Below are 27,137 nucleotides of genomic sequence, written 5' to 3' on the forward strand. Positions count from 1 at the left end.
AAAATAAGATAAAAAAGCAAAAAAATAATAAAGAAAAAAAAAAAAAAAAAAAAAAGCACCCCTGTCGCCCCCTGCTCTTGCGCTAAGGCGAACGCAAGCGGCGGTCTGTCGTCAAACGTAAACAGCAATTGCACCATGCATGTGAGGTATCGCCGCGAAGGTCAGATCGAGGGCAGTAATTTTTGCAGTAGACCTCCTCTGTAGATCTAAAGTGGTAACCTGTAAAGGCTTTTAAAGGCTTTTAAAAATGTATTTATTTTGTTGCCACTGCACGTTTGTGCGCAATTGTAAAGCATGTCATGTTTGGTATCCATGTACTCGGTCTAAGATCATCTTTTTTATTTCATCAAACATTTGGGCAATATAGTGTGTTTTAGTGCATTAAAATTTAAAAAAGTGTGTTTTTTCCCCAAAAAATGCGTTTGAAAAATCGCTGCGCAAATACTGTGTGAAAAAAAAAAATGAAACACCCACCATTTTAATCTGTAGGGCATTTGCTTTAAAAAAATATATAATGTTTGGGGGTTCAAAGTAATTTTCTTGCAAAAAAAAAAAAACTTTTTCATGTAAAAAATAAGTGTCAGAAAGGGCTTTGTCTTCAAGTGGTTAGAAGAGTGGGTGATGTGTGACATAAGCTTCTAAATGTTGTGCATAAAATGCCAGGACAGTTCAAAACCCCCCCAAATGACCCCATTTTGGAAAGTAGACACCCCAAGCTATTTGCTGAGAGGCATGTCGAGTCCATGGAATATTTTATATTGCGACACAAGTTGCGGGAAAGAGACAAATTTTTTTTTTTTTTTTTTTTTTTTTGCACAAAGTTGTCACTAAATGATATATTGCTCAAACATGCCATGGGAATATGTGAAATTACACCCCAAAATACATTCTGCTGCTTCTCCTGAGTACGGGGATACCATATGTGTGAGACTTTTTGGGAGCCTAGCCGTGTACGGGACCCCGAAAACCAAGCACCGCCTTCAGGCTTTCTAAGGGGCGTGAATTTTTGATTTCACTCTTCACTGCCTATCACAGTTTCGGAGGCCATGGAATGCCCAGGTGGCACAAAACCCCCCCAAATGACCCCATTTTGGAAAGTAGACACCCCAAGCTATTTGCTGAGAGGTATAGTGAGTATTTTGCAGACCTCACTTTTTGTCACAAAGTTTTGAAATTTGAAAAAAGAAAAAAAAAAAAAGTTTTTTCTTGTCTTTCTTCATTTTCAAAAACAAATGAGAGCTGCAAAATACTCACCATGCCTCTCAGCAAATAGCTTGGGGTGTCTACTTTCCAAAATGGGGTCATTTGGGGGGGGTTTGTGCCACCTGGGCATTCCATGGCCTCCGAAACTGTGATAGGCAGTGAAGAGTAAAATCAAAAATTCACGCCCTTAAAAACGCTGAAGGCGGTGATTGGTTTTCGGGGCCCCGTACGCGGCTAGGCTCCCAAAAAGTCCCACACATGTGGTATCCCCATACTCAGGAGAAGCAGCTAAATGTATTTTGGGGTGCAATTCCACATAGGCCCATGGCCTGTGTGAGCAATATATCATTTAGTGACAACTTTGTGCAAAAAAAAAAAAAAAAAAAAAAAAGTGTCACTTTCCCGCAACTTGTGTCAAAATATAAAATATTCCATGGACTCAATATGCCTCTCAGCAAATAGCTTGGGGTGTCTACTTTCCAAAATGGGGTCATTTGGGGGGGGGTTGTGCCACCTGGGCATTCCATGGCCTCCGAAACTGTGATAGGCAGTGAAGAGTGAAATCAAAAAGTTACACCCTTAGAAATCCTGAAGGCGGTGATTGGTTTTCGGGGTCCCATACGCGGCTAGGCTCCCAAAAAGTCCCACACATGTGGTATCCCCGTACTCAGGAGAAGTAGCTGAATATATTTTGGGGTGCAATTCCACATAGGCCCATGGCCTGTGTGAGCAATATATCATTTAGTGACAACTTTTTGTAAATATTTTTTTTTTTTTTTTTTTTTGTCATTATTCAATCACTTGGGACAAAAAAAATAAATATTCAATGGGTTCAACATGCCTATCAGCAATTTCCTTGGGGTGTCTACTTTCCAAAATGGGGTCATTTGGGGGGGTTTTGTACTGCCCTGCCATTTTAGCACCTCAAGAAATGACATAGGCAGTCATAAACTAAAAGCTGTGTAAATTCCAGAAAATGTACCCTAGTTTGTAGACGCTATAACTTTTGCGCAAACCAATAAATATACGCTTATTGACATTTTTTTTACCAAAGACATGTGGCCGAATACATTTTGGCCTAAATGTATGACTAAAATTGAGTTTATTGGATTTTTTTTATAACAAAAAGTAGAAAATATCATTTTTTTTCAAAATTTTCGGTCTTTTTCCGTTTATAGCGCAAAAAATAAAAACTGCAGAAGTGATCAAATACCATCAAAAGAAAGCTCTATTTGTGGGAAGAAAAGGACGCAAATTTCGTTTGGGTACAGCATTGCATAACCGCGCAATTAGCAGTTAAAGCGACGCAGTGCCAAATTGGAAAAAGACCTCTGGTCCTTAGGCAGCATAATGGTCCGGGGCTCAAGTGGTTAAAAAATGCAAACATCCTTTGTAATAGGAATAGGGCATGGCTCTTTATGGAGAGATTTGGGGTCTATAAGTCCCAAGATCTCTCCTCTATCCTGAAAAGTCTGAGAAAAAAAAAAAAAGGATCGATCTCAGGTTTCCCAGCAAAAAAAATGTCAGCGTTTACATCTACAGGTGCCGGAAGTGTCATCATGACGTCACTTCCGGGCCTTCCGGCCTCCGAGGGTCAGAGATGGCCGGGGACCATCGGTTCCGCTGTCAGCTCTATGGTAAACTTCATTTTTTGGCTAGCCAAATTGCACTGGTGAGCCGGGAGTAACATCAGAGGCTAAAGAGCCATTATGATGGCTTTTACTTTGCATGGAATCGCCTGTGAAAAAAAAAAAAAAAAAAAAAATCAGAATGATGCCTGCAGGCATCATTCAGATATCTCCACTCAAAGTCAAAGTCATATGACGTCCTTGGGGGGGACGGGGGGAGGCAGTGGTTAAAGGACACAGGTGGCAAACTGGATCAAGACCTGTGATCTCATTTTAAAGGCAAGCTGAAATATCCACCTGGCTGCTCTGGAATGTGTATGCATATTGAATAGGTGAATAAAGGTCTTAGGCAGACAGTACTTCTGACCAATTCCTAAGGAAAAAAAAAAAAAAAAAAAAAAAAAAAAAAAAAAAAAAAAAAGTAGTACAAGTTCTAATACTTTAGCTGCTGGGCTCCTGTGATATGCTTTAGAATTAGGAAGTTTCTTTAGACCGTAGGCTGCTTACTGCAATTTCCCCCAATAAATAGATTGCAAATGAGAAATGGTAAGGTTTTTAGACAGGCAAATATGAAATCCTGATTTTGAATAGCTTATATTTACTGATTTCCAGACAGCAGAGGGAGATTTAGGCGTTTTCACGCCATTATCTAGGTAATAAAAAGACTTGCCCAATTCAGCATAGCATACTAGCTCATTATGAATTACTTACCCGAGAACGAAGCCCCCGCAGCCGTCCTCCTCTCCCCCTCAGGCCGCCGACATGTCGCCTGGGGCTTGCTTCCGGGTATTACGGCTCCAGCGCTGTGATTGGCCGGAGCCGCGATGGCGTCGCTCCCGCGCATGCGTGCGGGAGCCGCCACGAACGGCACAGTACAATTGAAGCAACAGCACGTACATGCCAATGTTTCAGTTGGCTTAAGTGCGCATGTGCTGCATGACGTCGGCACATGCAAGTACAGGGATATCTCCTAAACCGTGCAGGTTTAGGAGATATCCAGGGCAGCTACAGGCCAGCCTAATTATAGGCTGGCCTGTAGTTTAAAGTGGTTGTAAAGGGTTTACAACCACTTTAACAAAAAAAAAAAAAAAAAAAAAAAAAAAAAAAGAAGAAGCAATGAGTCATTGATACAATGATTTCCATCAACTAGGAATTGGCCATTTAATCTCCTTCTTTCCCCCCACAAATTTCTATTTTTCATTTCAATTAGTCTTCTCTTTTTGAGTTATCTTTTTAGGAAAAATCTAAACAAAAAGCCCCAAAAAACACACACACACACACACACACTGAAGTATATGACGATTTTATCCAAAATATAATGTGGAATGCCAAAATTGTATCCACTGCCTCTATACTGCGAGCCTAATATGTCATATTTTTTACTTTTTACAAAAGTTCTCAGCACAAGAAGAAGCCAATCTTCTGCCTGGTCAGTAAATTAATTAATACGAGTCAAACAAGTTATTGCAGCACCATAAAATATCACATACCCTCTTCATCAGTCGAGCTCTCAGAGTTTGTGAACCGTGATCCTGCAGCAGATGGGGAAGTTTGACTGTGGTTGGACACTGGACTACTAGAGTCCACAGCTCGAGATCCCAGATCTTTGGTTGGCGTTTCCTACAAAGCAAAACAAAAATAACCTTGACACCCTAAGAATAAAGCTGCCTTATTATACTTTAATGTACAATAAACCCCTTGCAGTTGCCAATGTATCTGAATGCCAAAACCAGTCTAGGTGTTTTTGCAGCTATGAAACCTGCACTACAATCAGCGAACTAGAGAAAGGCAACTATAGATTGCAAAAGTAGAACAAATATACGGTGATATATGCACCAGTGTATAAATAGTGACAACATAAGATAAATGTGGTAATTGATTTAATCCAAAAGAGCTTTCGTTACAGTGGCTATACAGGTCAGTCTTTACTTGTGGTATACAAGTGAAAAACGTCTCTACATATATTTGCCAGATGCACAAATAATTGTACTTTTTGAAAACTCAACATAATATTTAAAAAAAAAAAAAAGAATATTTAATTGTACCTAAAAGATGTTTTTCCTGTAAGAAACTTGAATGATGCCATTGTTGACTTAAAGTGCTTGTAAACCCCTACAAATACCCAATGAAGTGACTGGCCTCAGGTGATTGACAGATGAAACAAATTCTCTGACACAACTTGCACATGTTTTATCTGCTGTCCTCTTTTCTACAGCCGGCCAAAGTGCAGAATTTATACAGCTTGTCTGAGCTTTTAGAAAGCAGGGAGAAATTACACTCTGCAGAGCTCAGTGAAGAGAGCTGATTGGAGGAAAGGGACACTCACCCCCTTCACAGGAACAGGGCTGAGGCTTTCATTCACAGGCAGTGTGCTAAAGCACCCTGTCATCTTTTTTCTGTGTGTCAGGAAAATTTGTTAGAAGTGACTCATGCAGACAGAGGAACGAGGCAGCAAACAGAAATGACAAAAATTGACGTAGCCGGGCAGAAAACGGTCAGCCATGCAGGGGCTGCATCCAATCGGATGCAGCTACTGGGCGGGTATTGTGAAAGCTGCCGCCGGTGGCTCTCAGACTACTTTTGACCCACAAGGGAATTTATCAATCTATGCTGTATAGCCCACAGACTAAAAAAAAAACACTCAACAGTATGTACAGATTTATTCTGCAAACTCTAGTTTTTCAGCTGTCAGACTTACCCTCTTGGCTGCTGGAACTTTAGAATCCCTGTTTAAAACCCATAGGTGTATCTTTACGAACTTACAATGGGAGGCACTAATTGGAGTCATGTAAAGTTTACAATCTATACATAGGGCATATCTGAAGAGTCTGCTTAATACTGAGATCAACTGTGTCTTAAACATTTAGCAAATGGAACGATCGTGTGCTAGTGTGGACATATGGAGACAAGTTTATTGACATTAGAATTATGCTCTGCAGAATTGTGTCTTGTTTTTTTTAAATTGCGAAACATGATGAACATTACACTAGAAAAAGAAAAATCACAGATAATGGTTTGAAGTTTTCATGGCATGATTTAGACCCCTCTCTGCCCCACGTTAGCGGTAAAGCACTGCTCGTTTTAGCGGCGCATTACCGGCGCTATGTGGGTGGGAGCAGGGCGCTTTTTTTATCTATATACAAATGTTTCACCTTTCATTTCTATTGTAAACTGAATGGGTTGTTTTGCAAGGTGAGGGTTTACAATCACTTTAACTACAGGCAGTCCTGTAGTGTCTCTAATGTGGACAATTTCTGGCAATCTTTCTTCAACCTGGTAAGTCTTTTGTAGAGATTTCCATTCCATTTTCAGCAGCAACTAACATGGATGAGTAGGGTACACAGTTTACAGGTGCTAGATCAACAGAAGAACAAAAAAAGAATCAACTTTGTGTAGCACCCTGGTGTATAGGCAGGGTTGCTTCTAAATTTACCTGCCACCCTGGCTAATTGTTGAGGATCAATTGATTTCACGCCAAGTCTAATTTCTGCACTTCTCTCTCTTGCCACTAGGTGGCCGGGCACTTGGTGGCATTAGATAAGACAAGGGCATTGCGAAGTCAGATTATGGGTATATGGGGTGTCTCAGCCAATGCACAGGGGTTTTCTTAAATCCCTTGGCCGGCTGGGAGAACCTATATATTTGGGTGGAGTCAGGTGATCTGTGTTCTGTGCCACCTGGATGGCTGTCTGGGTGGACGTGTGTTGTATTGCCTGGGCTGTTAGGCCGGAGTTTGGACCTATCTCGGGCACATCTGGCTGCTAGGCTGTCTGAGGGCCTATCTAGAAGCGAGAGAGCAGCGCAGGGTTGGAATTGCGGCTTGCAGTCCAACTAAAAGTGACGGTTCTGCTGGCTGGAGAACCTGTTGCGGTCAGGGGTAGAGGGGAAGCTGTTGCCACTAAGGGACCAACCACCTTGTTACCAGGGACCACAGTGAGTAGCTGAAGCAAGTATCGGAGCAGAATTCTCACCCACTGGGACGGAGGAAAAAGCGGGAAACTTTAGCGGGCATCAAGCTAGGGATCCAGCCAGTGGAGGCGACACTTGCAGAGCAGCCTTGTGTGTCAAGCCAGGGACCGAGCAGGCCAGTGGGGTGAAGCTTGAGAAGTATCTGAGTGCCAAGCTAGGGACCCAGCAGGGAAGCAAGGGTGACGCTTGAGGAAAATACTACAGTGAAGATTGGAGGAGCTCAAGGGATTCAGTGGCAGTGAATCATCTAGTCTAGTGAGAGAGACTGGGAGCTCAATGGGCTGAAGAACTAGAAGAAGTGATTTTAGTGGAAGTGAAGGAACTGTTACACTTGGTGTTAGAAACTGTTAACCACTGCACACTAATATACGTTGGCACAACGGCAGCGGTGGGCAAATGGGTGTACTAAAGAGGCGAGGATAGCAGGCTCGCACCTGCAGTGTACAACGTGACCGTGCCCGCGGGACTCGATGTCCGCCGGTCTCCCGGCAATCGTGTCACGGAGCCTCAGAACGGGGAAGTGCCTATGTAAACAAGGCATTTCCCTGTTCTGCCTAGTGTCACGACAGAGATCACTGCTCCCTGTCATCGGGAGCAGTGATCGCTGTCAGGTGACTTGAACCCCACCCCCTTTAGAATCACTCCCAAGGACACACTTAACCCCTTCATCGCCCCCTAGAGGTTAACCCCTTTACTGCCAGTGTCATTTACACAGTAATCAGTGCATTTTTACATAAATGGTCCCAAAATAGTGTCCGATGTGTCCGCCATAATGTCGCAGTCCCGATAAAAATCGCAGAACGCCGACATTACTAATAAAAAAAAATAAAAATGCCATAAAACTATCCCCTATTTTGTAGACGCAATAACTTTTGCGCAAACCAATCAATATACGCTTATTGTGATTTTTTTTTACCAAGAATATGAAGAAGAATACATATCGGCCTAAACTGAGGAAAAAATCTTTTTTATATATTTTTTGGGGGTATTTATTATAGCAAAAAGTAAAAAATAATGCGTTTTTTTCAAAATTGTGGCTCTTTTTTTGTTTATAGTGCAAAAAATAAAAAACGCAGAGGTGATCAAATACCACCAAAAGAAAGCTATTTGTGGAAAAAAAAAAAAAGGAAGTCAATTTTGTTTGGGTGCAACGTTGCACGACCGTGCAATTGTCAGTTAAAGCGACGCAGTGCCGAATCACAAAAAGTGCTCTGGTCAGGAAGGGGGTCTTCCGGGGCTGAAAGACTGTTGCCACAGGAGACAGTATTCCTACGCATGCAGATGTGGCGTCTTGCTGGATGCCTTTCCCTGCATGGCTGTCCTCCTGTTGAAGTCTGAGTCTGCCAACATTGCAACTACCTAAGTGTGTCCTGGCCCCAACTATCTCTCCCAAAGTTTTGTTAAGAGAAATAAAATCTCTTTGCATTCAAGAAGTGTCTGGCGCCCAATGAATCTACCTTGCATTACACTTCACAACCCACCATATACAGAAGGATGTCCGTGTAATGGAAATTTGTAAGTTCTGTATATAATTGTATTCTATTTTGTATGTATTGCACACTGCCCTCACTGTGCACATGGCACTAATAATGTTTTCAGTACATGTTTGCATTCTTTCGAGTCCTGATTAGAATTAGCCTGCCTATGTAACGCCCCTTGTTACCATAAAAGTACAATTGTAATTTTAGGGTAAAACCTATGTAATCAGGTGTATAAAAATCTTCAATTGCGTCATAATAAAGCAGAACAGTTATTTGGAAAGATGCTGAGCGTATCTTGTGTCTGTTCCCTACTACAGTAGTTATTAATTTGGAACCACTAATCAATATGAGGATAGGAGTTGCCCATCTATAAAATGTCCAGTTCATCCGCTATGTCTGGCCCTGGAGGTTCTTTATAGACTGAAGGAGGCCTGGGCCCTTGCTACTTTTGCAAATCACCAAATCTTTAGTGGGGTCTGAGGACCACAGATGTAATGGTTTAATTTCCCTACATGGGAAAACATTTGTATTAAAGTGTTACTAAACCCAGGACCCGGCATTCACTATATCTGGGGTCTCCCATAGTACACAGAACATGGAAATGCAATTTTAGTAAATATAAACTGCTAAATACCTTTTCTCATCAGCAGTTTACAGCAGTCTTGTGATCAGTGTCTGGTTAAAGCTTGTAGGAGTTTTCATTCTACTCTGTCCTTCCTATGAGGCTGCAGGACCCCTGACCCTCTGTCTGGACAGTGCCGATTGGCCCTGTGCTGATGACATGCACCCGCAAAAAAATAAAAAACTAGCAATGCACACCAAACTGAGCATGTGCAGTGTCTCCAAAAGGCTCTGTCTTATAAGGAGATGGACTGGGGACAGTGAAAGAAGGAGAGGATCAGAGAAGAAAAGATCTTTACACAATGCGCAGGATTAACCCCTTAGGTTCCAGAGTGAGTATAACAAGCATTCTTTACTGCATATACAGACTGATTTTACGGTTGTGCGTTTAGTAACACTTTAAGGTCTAATACACCACATCTTAAAACGTCAACTGGCTTATATATCAAGGCAAAGTGTAGATTTCTATAGTGTAGTCACTTAAACGTGTGTGTGTGTGTGTGTGTGTGTGTGTGTGTGTGTGTGTGTGTGTGTGTGTGTATACATACACACAGTATCTTACGAAAGCGAGAACACCCCTCACATTTTTGTAAGTATTTTATTATATCTTTTCATATGACAACTCTGAAAAAATAATACTTTGCTACAATGTAAAGTAGTGAGTGTACAGCTTGTATAAACAGTGTAAATTTGCTGTCCCCTCAAAATAATTCAACACACAGCCATTAATGTCTGAACCACTGGCAACAAAAGTGAGTACACCCCTAAGTGAAAATGTACAAATTGGGCCCAATTAGCCATTTTCCCTCCCCGGTGACTCATTAGTATAGGTGTGAATAGGGAGCAGGCATGTTAAATTTGGTGTTATCGCTCTCACTCTCATATACTGGTCACTGGAAGTTCAACATGGCACCTCACGGCAAAGAACTCTGAGGATCTGAAAAAAATAATTGTTGCTCTAAGTAAAGATGGCCTAGGCTATAAGAATATTGCCAAGACCCTGAAACGGAGCTGCAGCATGGTGGCCAAGACCATACAGCGGTTTAACAGGACAGGTCCCACACGAGAACTGGGCTTGCCATGGCCGACCAAAGAAGTTGAGTGCACGTGCTTCGCGTCATATCCAGAGGTTGTCTTTGGGAAATAGATGTATGAGTGCTGCCAGCATTGCTGCAGAGGTTGAAGGGGTGGGGGTCAGCCTGTCAGTGCTCAGACCATACGCACCACACTACATCAAATTGGTCTGCATGGCTATCCTCTTCTAAAAATTAAGCACAAGAAAGCCCGCAGTTTGCTGAAGACAAGCAGACTTAGGACATGAATTACTGGAACCATGTCCTGTTGTCTGATGAGACCAAGATAAACTTATTTGGTACAGATGGTGTCAAGCGTGTGTGGTGGCAACCAGGTGAGGAGTACAAAGACAAGTGTGTCTTGCCTACAGTCAAGCATTGTGGTGGGAGTGTCATGGTCTGGGGATGCATGAGTGCTGCCGGCACTGGGGAGATACAGTTCATTGAAGGAACCATGAATGCCAATATGTACTAGAGCTGCACGATTCTTGCCAAAATGAGAATCACATTTTTTTTGCTTAGAATAAGGACCACAATTCTCTTGGCGTAACATCTTTCACATTATACAAAAAAAAAATTGGGCTAACTTTACTGTTTAGTTTTTTTCAATTCATTAACCACTTCCCGCCCGGCCTATAGCAGACTGACGGCCGGGCGGAGGTTCAGTAATCTTGACTGGGCGTCATATGACGTCCAGCAAGATAACAGCTGTCGCGCGCCCATGGGGGGCGCGCATCGCGACAATCGGTGTTGCGGTGTGTTAGTCTGACACACCGCTACACCGATCTTGGTAAAGAGCCTCCGTCCAATCACGGCTGATCACGATGTAAACAGGAAGAGTCATTGATCAGCTTTTCCTCACTTGCGTCTGACAGACGAGAGTAGAGGAAAGCCGATCGTGGCTCTCCTGACGGGGGGAGTTGCGCTGATTGTTTATCAGCGTAGCCCCCCCCTCGGATGCCCACACTGGACCACCAGTGAAGCCCGTAACATGTGGATGGCCAGGTACATCCCCCATGGCCATCCACATGTGCCAACTTATGCCCAACATATGCCAATCAGTGCCCAAAAATGGGCACTGACTGGCACCATTAAAGAACTAATAAAATCAGTGATGCCCAGCAATACCACCCACCAGTGTAATCAGTGTCACCTACCAGTGACCAGTGCCCATCCGTGCCACCTATCAGTGCCACCCATCAGTGCTGCATACCAGTGCCACCTATTAGTGCCACCTATCAGAGCCCAACAGTGCCACCTCATTGGTGCTGCCTTATCAGTACCCATCATTGCAGCTATATCGGTGCCCGTCACTGAAGAAAACATACCTTATTTACAAAAAATTTTTGTACCAAAAGCGTAAAAGTATTTTATTGGGATTCTTTGTGATAGACCAACCCGAAGTGGCACATAATTGGAAGGGAGGGAAAAGTGGAGTGAAGTGGAGGGAAAATGGTTTTCAAAAATGTTTTACAAATAAATGTGAAAAGTGTGGCGTGCATTTGTATTCAGCCCCCTTTCTCCGATGCCCCTAAACAAGACAAACATCTAGTGAAACCAATTGCCTTCAGAAGTCACCTAATAAGTATAGTAAATAATTAATAGTAAATAGAGTCCACCTGTGCGTAATCTCAGTATAAATACAGCTGTTCTGTGAAGCCCTCAGAGGTTTGTTAAAGAACCTTAGTGAACAAACAGCATCAGGAAGGCCACGGAACACACCAGACAGGTCAGGGATAAAGTTGGAGAAGTTTAACCACTTCCGGACCGCCCACCTCGGATTTACATCAGCAGATAGCTGTCATGACCCCGGTATTTGCTTCAACAGTGGGCGGTCTCCTTTACGATAAAAGTGGTCTCCACAGCAGATTCGCAGCGAGATCACTTATCGACGGCAGGAGAGATGCCCACCCCGTCACATCCCCGTCGTCTCCACCACTTACTGGTAGTGGCAGAGATGATCCGATCCCTTCCCCTGATAGGTAGGAAGTCAAGTGAGGGAATGATGGCCCCCACTCGACTATGCCATTGGCTGACGGGAGCGACATCAAACGTCACTTCCGCTCAACGGCCATAAAGGAGGGACAATTTTTATTTTTTGCTTTTAAGTGTAAATGTGAGATCTGAGGTCTTTTTGACCGTAGATCTCACATTAAAGGGGTCCTGACATGTTTTTTTCTATTACAAGGGATGTTTACATTCCTTGTAATAGTAATAAAAGTGTTCCAATTTTTTTTTGAAAAGGGACAGTGTAAAAAAAAAAAAAAGAGAAGAAAAAATGAAAGCTACCCATCCCTCCGTGCCCACAGGCAGAAGCGCCCGCATATGTAAACGATGTTCAAACCACACATGTGAGGTATCGCCGCGAACATTGAAGTGAGAGCAATAATTCTACCATAAGACCTCCTCTAACTCAAAACTGGTAACCTGTAGACATTTTTAAACCTCGCCTATGGAGACTTTTAAGTGTCAAAGTTTGTCGCTATTACATGAGCAGGCACAATTTTGAAGCACGACATGTTGGGTATCAATTTACTCGGCGTACCAGTATCTTTCACAATATATAAAAAAAAAAATTAAAAAAGGGCTAACTTTACTAAAATCTAGTTAAAAAAATTAAATAATGCGTTTAAGACTACTGTGCAAATACGATGTGACAAAGTATTGCAACGCCTGCCATTTTATTCTCTATGGCGTCTGAAACATAATGTTTGGGGGTTCCAAGTAATTTTCTAGCAAAAATACTGATTTTAACTTGTAAACACCAAGTGTAAAAAATAGGCTTGGTCCTTAAGTGGTTAAAGCAGGGTAAAGCTATAAAAAAGTATCCCAACCTTTGAACATCTCACACGGAGCACTGTTTAATCCATCATCCAAAAATGGAAAGAGTATGGCACAACTGTTAAACCTACGAAGACATGGCCGTCCATCTAAACTGACAGGCTGGGCAAGGAGCGCATTAGTCAGAGAAGCAGCCAAGAGGCCCATGGTAACTCTGGAGGAACTGCAGAGATCCACAGCTCAGGTGGGAGAATCTGTCCCCAGGACAACGATTAGTTGTGCACTCCACAAACCTGGCCTTTATGGAAGAGTGGCAAGAAGAAAGACATTATTGACAAAAAGCCACAAGAAGTCCCGTTTGCAAGAAGTCATATAGGAAGACACAGAAAACACGTGGAAGAAGGTGCTCTGGTCAGATGAGACCAAAATTGAACTTTTTTGGCTTAAAAGCACAACGCTATGTGTGGCAGAAAACTAACACTGCACATCACCCTGAACACAACAGCTTTTCTTCAGCAGGGACAGGGAAGCTGGTCAGAGTTGATGGGAAGGTGGATGGAGCCAAATACAGGGCAATCTTAGAAGAAAACCTGTTAGAGACTTAACTGGGGCAGAGGTTCACCTTCCAGCAGGACAATGACCCTAAACATGCAGCCAGAGCTTCAATGGAATGGTTTAAATCAGAGATATGCAATTAGGGGACCTCCAGCTGTTGCAAAACTACAAGTCCCATCATGCCTCTGGGTGTCATGCTTGTGGCTGTCAGAGTCTCGCTATGACTCATGGGACTTGTAGTTCTGCAACAGCTGGAGGTCCGCTAATTGCATTTCCCTGGTTTAGATCAAAGCAGATTCATGTGCTAGAATGGCCCAGTCAAAGTCCAGACCTAAATCCAATTTAGAATATGTGGCAAGACTTGAAAAATTGCCGTTAACAGATGCTCTCCATCCAATCTGACAGAGCTTGAGCTATTTTGCAAGGAAGAATGGGCAAAAATGTCACTCTAGATGTGCAAAGCGGGTAGAGACATACCCAAAAAGACTTACAGCTGTAACTGCAGCGAAAGGTGGTCCTACAAAGTATTGACTCCAGGGGGCGGAATACAAATGCACACCACACTTTTCCGATATTTGTCATAAATTTGTAAATCCATTTATCATCTTCCTTCAGTCACAATTATGTGCCACTTTGTGTTGGGCCATCATATAAAATCCATTTACGTTTCTAAAAGGAAGATTGCCGGCTGGATCACACACAGCGGTTATGACAGGCACTGATGGCCAATTAAGAGGTGGGAACTAAGACCACTGATAAGCTGCACTGATGGCCACTTATGAGGCAGCACTGATATGCTGCAGTGATGAGACGGCACTGATGGGGCAACACCGATGGGCACTAATAAGCTGCACTGACGGGTACCGATATGCTGCACTGATGAGCAATAATGGGTACAGATATGCTACACTGATGGCCACTGATGAGGCTGCACTGATATGCTTTATGCTAATATTGTTAAAGTGGTTAATATTTATGTTTGAAACTTAATTCTGAAGAAAACATTTAATCATGAGATAAAACATAAAAAACATAAAACATGTAATCTCATGAGATAGTTTTACAAGGGCTTATTAAGGGGTAGAATTAGGGGCCAGGCAGGGTAGAGGTTGGGTGGGGCAACTGGTGGCGACTAACACTTAAGACCCGGCTAGTAGCTCAGGACTTAACATTTTGAGCCTATTATATTATTATTATTATTATTATTATTATTATAATATAGGGCAGCACAGCGGTGTAGTGGTTAGCACTTTCACCTAGCAGCAAAAAGGGTCGCTGGTTCGAATCCCGACCATGACACCATCTGCCTGGAGTTTGCATGTTCTCCCTGTGCGGGTTTCATCCGGGTACTTTGGTTTCCTTTCACACTCTAAAGACATACTAGTAGGTTAATCGGATCCTGTCTAAATTGGCTCTACTATGTATGAATGTGTGTTAGGGACCTTAGGTTGTAAGCTCCTTGAGGGCAATGTGAATGTACAATATATATGTAAAGCACTGCGTAAATTGACGGCACTTTGTAGCATGCAATTTTTTTATATTTACTAGCCTACACTTACCTGATCAAACAAATAGATGGTAACATCATCAAAAAAGCTCACTGCCTTTTTGCTCTTTTCTTTCCCAAACAATCTGTATGAAGCAGGCCTGTGTGGTTTCATTAAACTTTTTAAGTTTTTCCAATCATCTGTTTCCATGTGAACAACAGGGACTGGATGGACAGTGTCATCTTCACTGTCTGAGCTGAAACTATGAAGTGTGAAAGCTCTTATATCATCATCTGAATCATCACTGTTTTCATCCTCTTCATCTGCATCCATGCCATCTTCTGACAAATCAAGGAGACCAGCAGCATCCAACTTTCCTAGGTATTTGCCTTCCATATCCGGCTCTTTTAATTTCTGTCCTTCGCTATGGCTCAAAAAAGGTATACCTTTGATTGAGTTCATTGAGCAGAAAACCTCAGATGGTCCAAATGGATTTACAATTTCCTCATCCTGTTCCGATATGCTGTCATCAGCAGTGCCTTCGCTGATGGGAGATTGTGTAGTCTGCTTAGAACTTTCAGAACTCAGTGACAAGTGTTCAGCCCATTCTCCTGGAATAAGCACCTTTCTAGATCCACTGCTTTTATATATATTTTCCGTTTCTTCTGAAGTGTGAGAAATACTCGCATTCCTCATATCAGAAGCCTGATTCGACAAAATGTCTGGCTTCTTTTCTGGCTCAGAATCATTGTCAGAAAAATAAGCAGAGTCACGGTAAGAGTTATGAGCACCATTAGCAAAATTATGTGCTTTAACATCAAGGTCTCCCTCATTCACTTCAAAACCGTTTTGCCCAACTTCTGATATTATAATAACAGGTGCTGTAAAGGAAGAGGTCTCAGAATCTGTTAAAGTATGGCTTGATGGACCATTCACATGCGAGGTCCACTCAGGAGATTCAAGGTTCTCAGTCTCATATCCACTATCAGCTGGTTTATCAGATGGCACAAACTTGTTCGATTCCTCAGTCTCTAATATATTCTGAACATCCAAAGAATCTAGAGAATCTGGTGTTCCTATAGATGGTACTAAAGACTGTGTACAGTTTGATATAGTATCATCTAACAAGCTGTCCTGACTGGTGGAGTCAGATAAAGCAGTAGATTTTACTCGGTTTAAAATACATTCTCCATTGACATGCTTTGCTGACTTGTCACTATCTAAAATAGCTAACCTGTCATCAAATTCCGAATGCATCTGCTCGTTACAAACATTTTCATGAGCCACAACATCATGGTTATGATTAATGGATACACCAAGTCCTAGAATTTCCTCATTCATTGCGTCAGAAAGTCTTGAATCAAAAGTAATACCTTTTATGTCTTCATCATTGTTGTTATTTTTTATATTGTACACAGGCATGCTTCCAAGATTTTCTGCATGCAGATCAGTGTCTATGGAAAGATCTGTGAACAAATCAAAGGCAGCAGGCTTCAATTGTTCTACCAGTGGTAAATGTGTCAAATCTTCTGGTTTTGAGGTTTCCTCAAGCTCCGTCACCTGTTCCCCTGAGATATTAAGAAAGGAAGCATCAAGCTCTGCCAACATGAGCTCAATGTCCAAACTTCTAGTGTTTTCAAAAGTGTTATTTGAATCCAGGTTGCTCTGCAATGGCTTTGTATGATCTAAAATTAGATCCTTTGAAAACAGACTATCTGACAACATGTTCTTCTCTTTTAAGAATAAAAAATTGTCAGAAAGTTCTTTGAAATCTTCAAACCCCAGATTTGATTCTGGCATACTTTTTAATATGGCAGCATCAAGGTCAAAAATATTTTTATTGTCATCAGAGAAATCAATCTTTGAACAAAGTGTAGGAGAACTGTGATTAGCTTGGCCTCGGTTTTGATTGGTTAAGTCACAAAGGGACACTTCATTATGGATCTTTTCTGAGAGGCCAACACTGGATGGTTCAATGAATGGCAATGCAGCACGAGCGGATACATCCAGGTAATCTGAAATGCCCATTTGCTCAGACCTAGACAAGTTACTCTCATTTTTACTTAAGCCTGATGAATGAAGTTCACTCAGGGCAATAAACTGTATATCTTCACCTTTTCTTTCTCTGCGATTGCTATGGTGCTCAAAGTCCAAGCGGCTTTCACCTTGCTCTTCCAACTGAATGTAATATTCATTGGATACAGAAACATTATGGGCATCGAACACTGGTACAACTTCGGGGACTGTAATTGTCTCTTCTCGGATAGGCTGTTCTTGTTTATCTTGTCCAAGGTCAGAGATTGATTGCTGAAAAACATCCACAGGTACAGGAAAAAATATGCTATTATATTTCACTGTGGTGTCAGAGTCAGCATGACTATGTTCTTCAAAATGATCTTCTTTGGCTGCCTCCCATACATATTCAAAACTTAGGCCCTGACTAGTCTCTGTTACAGTAAGAACTTCATCCAATTCACGTCCCAGTTCATCACCAGTGAAGTGATCCAAGATTGGAAATGCCAGATTGTTTGCGGCGGCTTGCCGATTGCTAGTATTTGGCTTAAGAGAATTCCAACGCTGTTCAAAATCAGTTTCTGTCTCCCTTTGACTTTGCATGCGGAGGTATGTCAGCAGTCTGTGCACTTCTTCTGCAGTCAGGCGCTGGTCTGGAGGTAGCCAACAAAACTGCAAAACTTCATACCTGCAACGTGATGAAAAAAAAAAAAAAGTGTACAGTGACAACAGTCTAAGTGTACAGTGACAACAGTCTTCTGGAATTGCTTACAAATAAAATTACATTTGTTAAAATTGGAGCAAATTATGTTCAAATTAATACAAACGTTTTCCATTCTATTCACCAAAATGACTCACTTTGATACAAAAAACTTGAGAGAACCATAGACTGTTTTTCAGAAGTGTATGGCAGACTAGGCTAGCTACTGCAATAACTGAGCAACATTAGCACATCTTGTAAACAAAAGGCACTAAAAGAGACCTCCTTATTTGTAGGGATTCTCATATTTTGAAAAATCGTAGTGCGCAATTCAGGATTGGCTGGGGTGGTTAATACAAGTTTAGCTGTGTCTACTGCAGAAGCCCACTAGATCTATAGTGTAACTGGATTAAAGAGGAAGTAAACTCATCCATAAAACCAGTTTAATTTAAGGCACGTTCCGGAAATGCAACACTCCCATTGGTTGTGCTCTCAACCAAACTGTCAAACCATACAATAGTTGGTGTCATAACTGATCACATGTGCAGCACCAAGGCAGTTGTAGATTAAACAGAGGCAAAAATGGCAGCTTCCTTGGCTGAAAACGATAGGGGGGTTTACTTGCACTTTAAGTGCTGTAAAAATGCATTCCCTGTTTATACATTAGAACATGTCACACTTGCCAGCCCTGTACCTCCTCTTCTGGGGTTCCCTAGCCAGCACTCCTGGCTCTTCCACCTGCTGAGTGCCCACCATAGCAATCTGCTTACAACGGGGGCACTCACGCTGGCTCTCTCTGCCCCCCCCCCCCCCCCCCCCCCTCACTGGCTGCGAATAGCTCTCACTCCTGTCACTGAGCCTATGACGGGCAAGAGAGCTCCTCCACCCAGTGCTGGGTCAAGATGGTGCTCAGGAAAGTATGTAGGGAGGTGTAGAGCTGCATAGAGGTGTTTTTTTTTTTTTACAAGTGACCACCTCCAGCAGTGCTTACAATGAGACATGTCGAGACTGATTAAACTTGTGTTGAAAGTCATCAAGCACACAGAATTTCTAAAATTTGGAAACATAAGTGCAACGGAGTTTAGCACTCACTAAAAAACAAAAACAACACATGCAGTTGTCTCACCACCTATTGCACTCTATAGATATCCATACATCTGTGCCAAGGCCCAATAAAAGCTAAAATTTAAGTGAAACTCATTATGAGGAATATGTAGTCATTGCCAAAAATACTGGCACCCTGCATTTCTGTCAGATAATGCACCACTTTCCCATGTTCATTTCTTTTCTTTGTATTGGTAGGACTCAAAGAAACAAAAAGCCAAATCTGACACATTCCACGCAAAACTCCAAAAATGGTCTGGACAAAATTATTAGCACCTTCTCAAAATTGTAAGAAATAATTGCATTCCAAGTTTGTGATGCTCCTGTAATTTAAGCAGAGTTCCATGCAAAAGTGGAACTACCACTCATTTGTCTCCCCCCCCCCCCTCTGGTGCCACATTTGGCACCTTTCAGGAGGGAGCGGATACCCGTCTTTGACCAGGAGTCCAGGCTGTGGTGCATTATGTCAGCGGCTCTGCTCTTTCCTCCTCCCTCGGGTCAGTAGGAGAAGCAATGCTTCACTACCGGGTTCCCTTACCAGCAATGGCAGCACCCGACAGCTGATGGAAACATTAGTTGCGGTGCCGACATGGCTGGACTCCAGGACAGGTAAGTATTCTATTATAAGTCAGCAGCTGCAGTACTTCTAGCTTTTCATTTTTTGCAGGGATTTGGGGGGGGGGGGGGGGGGGGGGGGGGGGGGGGGACACGACTTCCTTTTTAAACTCACCTATATCAATTAGTGGGTGCTGACAATATAGAAATCATACCAGCAACCAGTTAAAATGGTGAAAAATTAACACAACATTTCTGTTGTGTGTCGGTGTGCCACACAGAGCATGGAGACGAGAAAGAACAGCAACAAATCGTCTGAGGATATGAGAACAAAAACTGGAAAAGCATGGATAATCTCAAGGTTTCCCCACTTTTTTGTCATACCAATACAAACAAATTAAACATGAGAATGTCTAACATTAAACATTTGTAATTGCAACAATTATCTGGGCCAAGTGGTGCATTATCTGACAGAAAGGCCGGGGTGCCAACATTTTTGGCCATGACACATTATATATCACGATATAATCACGATTTTTTGCTTAGAAAAAAAAAGTTCACGATTCTCGCGACGTAATATTTTTCACATTATATGAAAAAAATTGGGCTAACTTTACTGGTTGTTGTTTTTTTTATTCATTAAAGTAATTTTTTTCAAAAAAATTGCATTTTAAAAGACCGCTGCGCAAATACAGTGCGACGTAAAATTTTGTAACAACCACCATTTTATTCCCTAGGGTCTCTACCAAAAAAATATATATAATGTTTGGGGGTTCTAAGTAATTTCTAGCAAAAAAAAAATAAAAATAAAAGATTTTTAACTTGAAACCAACAAATGTCAGAAAAAAGTTTAGTGTTTAAGTGGTTAAACTTAAAGCGGAGGTTCACACAAAAATTGAACCTTCGCTTTTCGGAACCCTCCCCCCCTCCGGTGTCACATTTGGCACCTTTCAGGGGGGAGGGGGGTGCAGATACCTGTATTATACAGGTATTTGCACCCACTTCCGGGCATACAGTCTACGCCTCTTTCCGTCGTCCCCTCCGCTGTCTGCTGGGAAACACACGGGTCCCAGAGACAGCAGGGACCACCCGAATTGCGCAGCGTGACTGGCGCAGTAGGGAACTGAGAAGTGAAGCCGCAAGGCTTCACTTCCTGATTCCCTTGCCGAAGATGGTGGCGGCAGCACCCAAGAACCCAGCGACAGATCGGCTTCGGGTGTCGACATCGCGGGCGCCCTGGACAGGTAAGTGTCCATATTTTAAAAGTCAGCAGCTGCAGTATTTGTACTTAGCAGTATTTGGCAGACCACCGCTTTGATTCATTTACACACAAAGTCTATTACATTGACAAATTGTTACAATGTTTCGACTTCGTTCAACTGCTAAAGAATGTTTTGATTCTTGGCAGACTGCATGTTTTTTTTTCTTCCTTTTTGACGGCTGTGGCTACAGAAGAGCAGAGAGAATTATTTGCATAGCAAGAATCGTGAAACACTTTTATCAAGATCGCAACGGGAATTAAAAAAAAAATTGTGATAACGATTCTTGACAATTAATTGTGCAGCTTTAATTAAAATTTATTTATATATATATATATATATATATATATATATATATATATATATATATATATATATATATATATATATATATATATATATATATATATATATATTAGGGTTGTCCCGATACCGATACTAGTATCGGTACCGATACCGAGCATTTGCCCGAGTACTTGTACTCGGGCAAATGCTCCCGATGCTTCCCCCGATACCTGGAGGACAGCTGTGATCGGCGCGTGGGGGAGTTACAGGATTCTCCCCCAGCGGCTTTCACCAGCTTTAGTGACATACAGCTGTGATCGCTCACAGCTGACTGTCACTGCATCCTCCTCCGTGCCCCCTCTGTTCCTCTGTGCCTCTCCGCTGTCCCCTGCATTCCTCTATCCTTATCTGTCCCCTCCGTACTCCCCCTCCGTTCCTCTATCCTTATCTGTCCCCCTCCGTACTCCCCCTCCGTTCCTCTCTCCTTATCTCTCCCCCTCCGTTCCTCTATCCTTATCTGTCCCCTGCATTCCTCTCTCATCTGTTCCCTCCGTTCTCCCCCTCAGTTCCTCCGTCCTCCCCCTCCTTCCTTTGTGTATGGATAGAGTCAGCTGACTCTGTCCATTCACATAACTGAAACATTGTAATCTTCTGTGATTACGATGTGTCAGTTTATGAATGGAGAGAAGCCGCTGTCTTCTCTCCATTCATTCTCAGTGCAGCTGACGCTGCAGAGAAAGGGACTGGGGAATCTCTATCCTCTGTCTCTTTCTCTGTTTCAAGGGGGAGATATCAGAGGTCTGTTAAGACCCCTGATATCTCACCAAAGCCCCCCAACAGGGCTGATTTAAAAAAAAAAAAAAAAAAAAAAAAAAAAAACAATAAATAATAAAAAAATATTATTGTAAAAAATAAAAATTGTAAAAGAAAACAAAAAAAAAAACCACACACACATACAACGTTCACCCCCCCCCCCCCCCCCCCAAAAAAAATAGCAAAAAAAAAAACTGTCACGTGACATTAAAAAAAAAGTATCGGTAATCGGCATCGGCGAGTACTTGAAAAAAAGTATCGGTACTTGTACTCGGTCCTAAAAAAGTGGTATCGGGACAACCCTAATATATATATATATACACACACACACACGCGCAACTGGTACTGTCTGTAGGAGGAGAATGCACATCATATACTGGACAGTGCACACGTGTGCGTTGGATTAAAAACATGTATTGTGCAGTTCTCTTTATACAGAGGCATATACTGATGTACAACCATCCTTGGACATCCATCAACCCAAATCATAGCATTATAACATTACCATCTGTCTGCATATGGCTGTTCTAGTTGAGGTTTCGGAAGTTTAACTTCTCTTTCTTTTATCACATGGGTTATAACATCCAAGTCAGAAAGCTCTGCATAAGGAGTAGCAGAATTGTCAAAAAGTTCCCAGAGCGTGATACCAAGCGACCTAGAGAAAAAAGTAGGGGATCAGTTAGGTATATTTAGGTATGCTTAAATTATAACCTAATCTATGCACTCTTACCGAGATGCTCAATTTCAGACAATGTTTTAGCGCTTAAAATGATTGTAAACCTCTGAAAAAGAAAAACAAAAAAACGAACAAATCATACCCTTTTATAGTGTGTACTTCCCTCAATCCAAAGCAAAGTGATTTCTGTTGGCTGCCTAGTTCATCTGCTATCTACATGAGTTCCTGCTGGCAGGCTTTCCAAACAAAGGGTAATGGGGAAGGGAGCTGTGTGTTTCCTTATGTGCTGTGTAAATGGGGAGGGTGTCCCTATTCATGTCTCAGATTACATTCTGCTCTCCTCTCAGAGCTATGCAAAGTGTGGCATCAGATCCACACCCCCTGCTTTCTGGAGCTCAAAGATGCTGTGTAAAATGTGTGCTTTAGGTGGCTGTAGAGAAGAGATGGCTGCAAATAATCAGGTGCATTATATAGAGGATAGAATGATAGAAAGGAAGGACTCCCACTATGCCACAGTCCAAAATTGTATAAAAGGATTGAAAACGAGTTATAAAAATCTCTGATAAAAAAAAGCGGATTTTTTAGCCATAACAAGACAAAAAAATAAATAAAACAGCATACCTTGGAACAGACAAAAACACCCTAACTGACAAGGTCAACAGATACCCAATGAAAGGACATGAAAAAAGAAGGCTCTGAAATATATAATATTGGACCTGTAATGGACAAAAAACACTGTATAAAAAGGCATCAGTGGATAGTATCCATAGACTTTTCAATGCCTTCTTGTCAATGCGTTTCGCAACTAATAGCTTCCTCTGGACATACTGGGTAGGTGCTAATACAAAATTAAACTACAAGAAAAGGGAAGCATAAATATTCACAATAATGTAATGTATATATCACATATTTAAGCAATGTATATTAATCTTGGAAAATACATATAACATACTAACATAAAACTATATGCTTGCCCGATGAGCCTTGAGACCTAATGAAGGGAGAGACCACACAAAACAAAAACAGACTCTTTCCCGCTGAAGAGATTGGTGAAAGTAAATGGAGAACCAATGATTGTGTGACGCTTAGGTTAAGGAGGAGAAAGTATTACCACCCATGTACCCAAGGCCACTGATGATTCTATGAACAAAGACAGACAAGTGTAAAATAAAATGTCACTCCAATCTTCATTCATAAATGGCCTAATTCTCATATATAGTATATCTTCTTCTCCCCCTTCCATACACAACTGTTTATGGTTAGTCTGTCATCAGAATATTTACTGTAAATAATGCTTTGTTGATGTATTCTGTGTGTCACAATGTTTATTATTTGGTTCATGTTTTATGCTTGCCTGGTGATCCTTTTGATTATGGGTATATGTGTTTGCTAAGTACGGGTGAAATAAGTTTAGGTTTTTCTTTGATACCCGGGAAGATCGCAATGGTCCTGGCGATTTAATTATGTGATGTGTTCACTGTGTCCTGTTTCCTGGATGGGATCTGTCAGAGGCCTGGAAGTGTTGATGTGGCGATCATTCTTCTGCCTATACATTTGTCAGTGCAGGGTGTTGAATCGGTACAACTATCCATGTGGCTCTGACTCTGGGGCGTGACTGGGTGCAGGACACCTCCACCCACTACCTATGTTGCCACCTACTGTCTCCTCTGTACATACTCCTGCACATGCGTGGTTCACCCATGACGCGACCGCAGAATCGTGACGTCCATGGAGTTGCGACGTCATCGGCGTTGTGGCGCTATTGGCATCATGCCGCCCCGCCTCCGGCATTAAAAAAGGCTGCTATTTGGCTCCAAAACGCCATATAGAAACTACCCTCATTTGTTCAGTTACTGCTGAACTGACAAACATCCGTGCTATGATTTTTTTCTTCCAAAGAGGTTAGTTAAATGGGACAGAGTAAATACTTTCTAATACTCTATGCACCTGTATGGTAACAGAACTGCTTGGCGGTGACCATATATTACCCTAGGTCTCTTTTCTATGTTTCGGGTACCTCATACCCCATTTTTGGGACTTATAACGGTGGCATTACCAATAAGCCCCCTTTATTATGAGGACCTTTTCTGGTACATATAAATAAGGTATTTGAGATCAAGGAGTATAAGTTATCCCATTGGTTGTTTATATGTACGTATTTACATTATACTCTCTAAACGGCCACTGATTTACATTATAGGCTCTATATACAGTACTGTGAAAAAGTATTTGCCCCTTCCTCATTTTTTATTTTTTGCATATTTTTCACAAGATGCAGTTTTTAAATTATTAAATCTATTAAAGGGAAAAAAGCTGTTCAAACCTGCCTGGCCCTATGTGAAAAACGAATTGCCCCCTCCTATGCTCAATCGTGAACAAACGGTGGTTAACCACAATTTTCTGGAAAGCTGAATTAAATTTCACTTGCCACAACTAGGCCTGATTACTGCCAGACCTATTGAATCAAGAAATCACATAAATAGAAGCTAACTGACAAAGTGAAGCACCCTAACAGATCACAAAAAGCCACACATTCAAGAACAGATTAGAAACAAACATGTATTGGTCTAGGAAGGGTTTTAAAGCCGTTTCTAAGGCTTTGGAACTCTAGTGAACCACGAGAGAGCCATTATCCACAAATGGAGATAACTTGGAACAGTGGTGAGCTGCTGGCATACAAAAATTACTCCAAGAGCATGACAACTCATCCAGGTTATAAAAGAACTCAGATCATCTAAAGAATTGCAGGCCTCACTTGCCTCAGGTAAGATCAGTGTTCCTGATTCAATAAGAAAGACTGGGTAAAAATGGCATCCACGGGAGAGTTTCAAGGCCAAAGCCACTGCTGACCAAAATGAACACACAGGCTCATCTCACATTTACCAAAAAACATCTTGATTATCCCCAAGACCTTTAGGCAAATAATCTGTGGACTGATGAGACAAAAATTTTACTTTTTGGAAGGTGTGCGTCCCGTTACATCTGGCATAAAACTAATACAGCATTTCCTAAGAAGAACATCATACCAACAGTCAGCCATGGTGGTGGCAAGTGTGATGGTCTGGGGCTGCTTTGCAGCTTCAGGACCTGGACGACTTGTCATAATTGATGGAACCATGAATTCTGAGCTCTACCAGAAAATCCTAAAGGGGAATGTCCGGCCATCAGTTTGTGACCTCAAGCTCAAGTGCACTTGGGTTATGCAGCAGGACAATGATCCAAAACACAACAGCAACCTCCAAATGGTTCAAACAAAGCTAAATTTAGGTTTTGGAATAGCCTAGTCAAAGCCTGGACTTAAATCCAATTGAGATGCCGTATCATGACCTTACACAGGCCAGTCATGCTGGAAAACCCTCCAATGTGGCAGAATTAAAACAATTCTGCAAAGAAGAGTGGGGTAAAGTTGCTCCATAGCAATGTAAAAGACTCATTGCCAGTTATCGCAAATGCTTGATTGCTTTTGTTGCTGCCAAGTGTAGCACAACCAGTTATTAGGTTTCGGGGGCAATTACTTTTTCACATAAAGCCAGACAGGATTGGACAGTTTTTTTGCCTGAATAAATGAAACCATCATTTAAAAACTGCATTTTGTATTTACTCAGGTTATCTGTGTGTAATAAAATTTTTTTGATTGAGTCATTTAAGTGTGACTAATATGCAAAAAAAAAAAAAAAAAAAAAATCAGAACGGGGCAAATACTTTCACAGCATTGTACACATCATTTTGGTGACTGGGACCTCATCCGGGTGGACATATTTAAGGCAATTTTTGGGTTTCTCCTCATTAGGGGTGATTACACCACATCAACATCTTGGTTACATTTGGGTAAGCATCATACAATATGCTTTTTTATTGTGTCCCATGTGGTTATGGGTTGTTGAAATCAGTGTTTATTATATCCTTCAGATAGATATTGACATACACAATGGGATGTCTAATATATAACAATTTTTCTTCTTATTCAACTTGACTGGAGCAACATATTCCTGGTTAATAGGTAATGATACACTATAAGAATTGGGCCATTTATGAATGAAAAGTGGAGTGACATTTTATTATACACTTGTCTGTCTTTATTCATAGAATCATCAGCGTCCTTGGGTACATGGGAGGTGATACTTTCTCCTCCTTAACCTAAGTGTCACACAATCATTGGTTCTCCCTTTACCTTCACCAATCTCTTCAGCGGGAAGGAGGCCGTTTTTGGTTTGTTTTGTGTGGTCTCTCCCGTCATCTGGTCTCAAGGCTCATCAGGTTATGTTAGTATGTTATATGTATTTTCCAAGATTAATATACATTGCTTAAATATGTGATATATACATTACAATATTGTGAATATTTAGGTTTCTCTTTCCTTGTATTTTACATTTTGTATTAGCACCTACCCAGTATGTTCTGAGGAAGCTATTAAAGTTGCGAAACGCGTTGACAAGAAGGCATGGTAAAGTCTATGGATACTATCTCCCGATACCTTTATACAGTATTTTTTGTCCATTACAGATCCTATATTATATATTTCAGATCTTTCTTTTTCCATGTCCTTTTATTGGGTATCGGTTGATCTTGCCAGTTAGTAAGGGTGTTTGTCTGTTCCAAAGTTTTTTTTTTTTTTAAATGTATTAAAGATATCATGTTTTATTCATTTTCTGTCTCATAGTATGCCTACAAAATCCACTCTTTTTTTGACCAGAGTTTTTATAACTCGTTTCAACCCTTTTATAGGATAGAATGATGCGTTTCATCTCTGAGTATCACATGAGACCAGTCACTTCATTGGATATATATAAGGGTTTACAACCACTTTAAACAATAAAAAACATTATCCAAGTACTGTGTGAATAAGGAGCGATTAACAAAAAACTGGACAGTTCCCTACAGTAAACGATCAGATTTTATCTTTAACCACTTGCGGACCTCTGCACATCGATATA

At 41.5% G+C, this 27,137-nt stretch overlaps 1 protein-coding gene across 1 annotated transcript in view; it reads right to left on the minus strand.

The window, feature by feature from the left end:
* Nucleotides 1–27,137, minus strand: part of LMTK2 (lemur tyrosine kinase 2) — a 181,808-nt gene that overhangs the window by 22,160 nt on the left and 132,511 nt on the right. Inside the window, exons 10-12 of the mRNA XM_073591007.1 lie at nt 22,033–22,182; nt 14,871–17,499; nt 4,322–4,451 (exon numbers count right to left, since the gene is read on the minus strand). Coding sequence (XP_073447108.1) covers nt 4,322–4,451; nt 14,871–17,499; nt 22,033–22,182 — 2,909 coding nt within the window. The remainder of the gene's footprint in view (nt 1–4,321; nt 4,452–14,870; nt 17,500–22,032; nt 22,183–27,137) is intronic.

This window comes from Aquarana catesbeiana, linkage group LG06, assembly GCF_042186555.1.
Source record: "Aquarana catesbeiana isolate 2022-GZ linkage group LG06, ASM4218655v1, whole genome shotgun sequence".
NCBI classification, from domain to species: domain Eukaryota; kingdom Metazoa; phylum Chordata; class Amphibia; order Anura; family Ranidae; genus Aquarana; species Aquarana catesbeiana.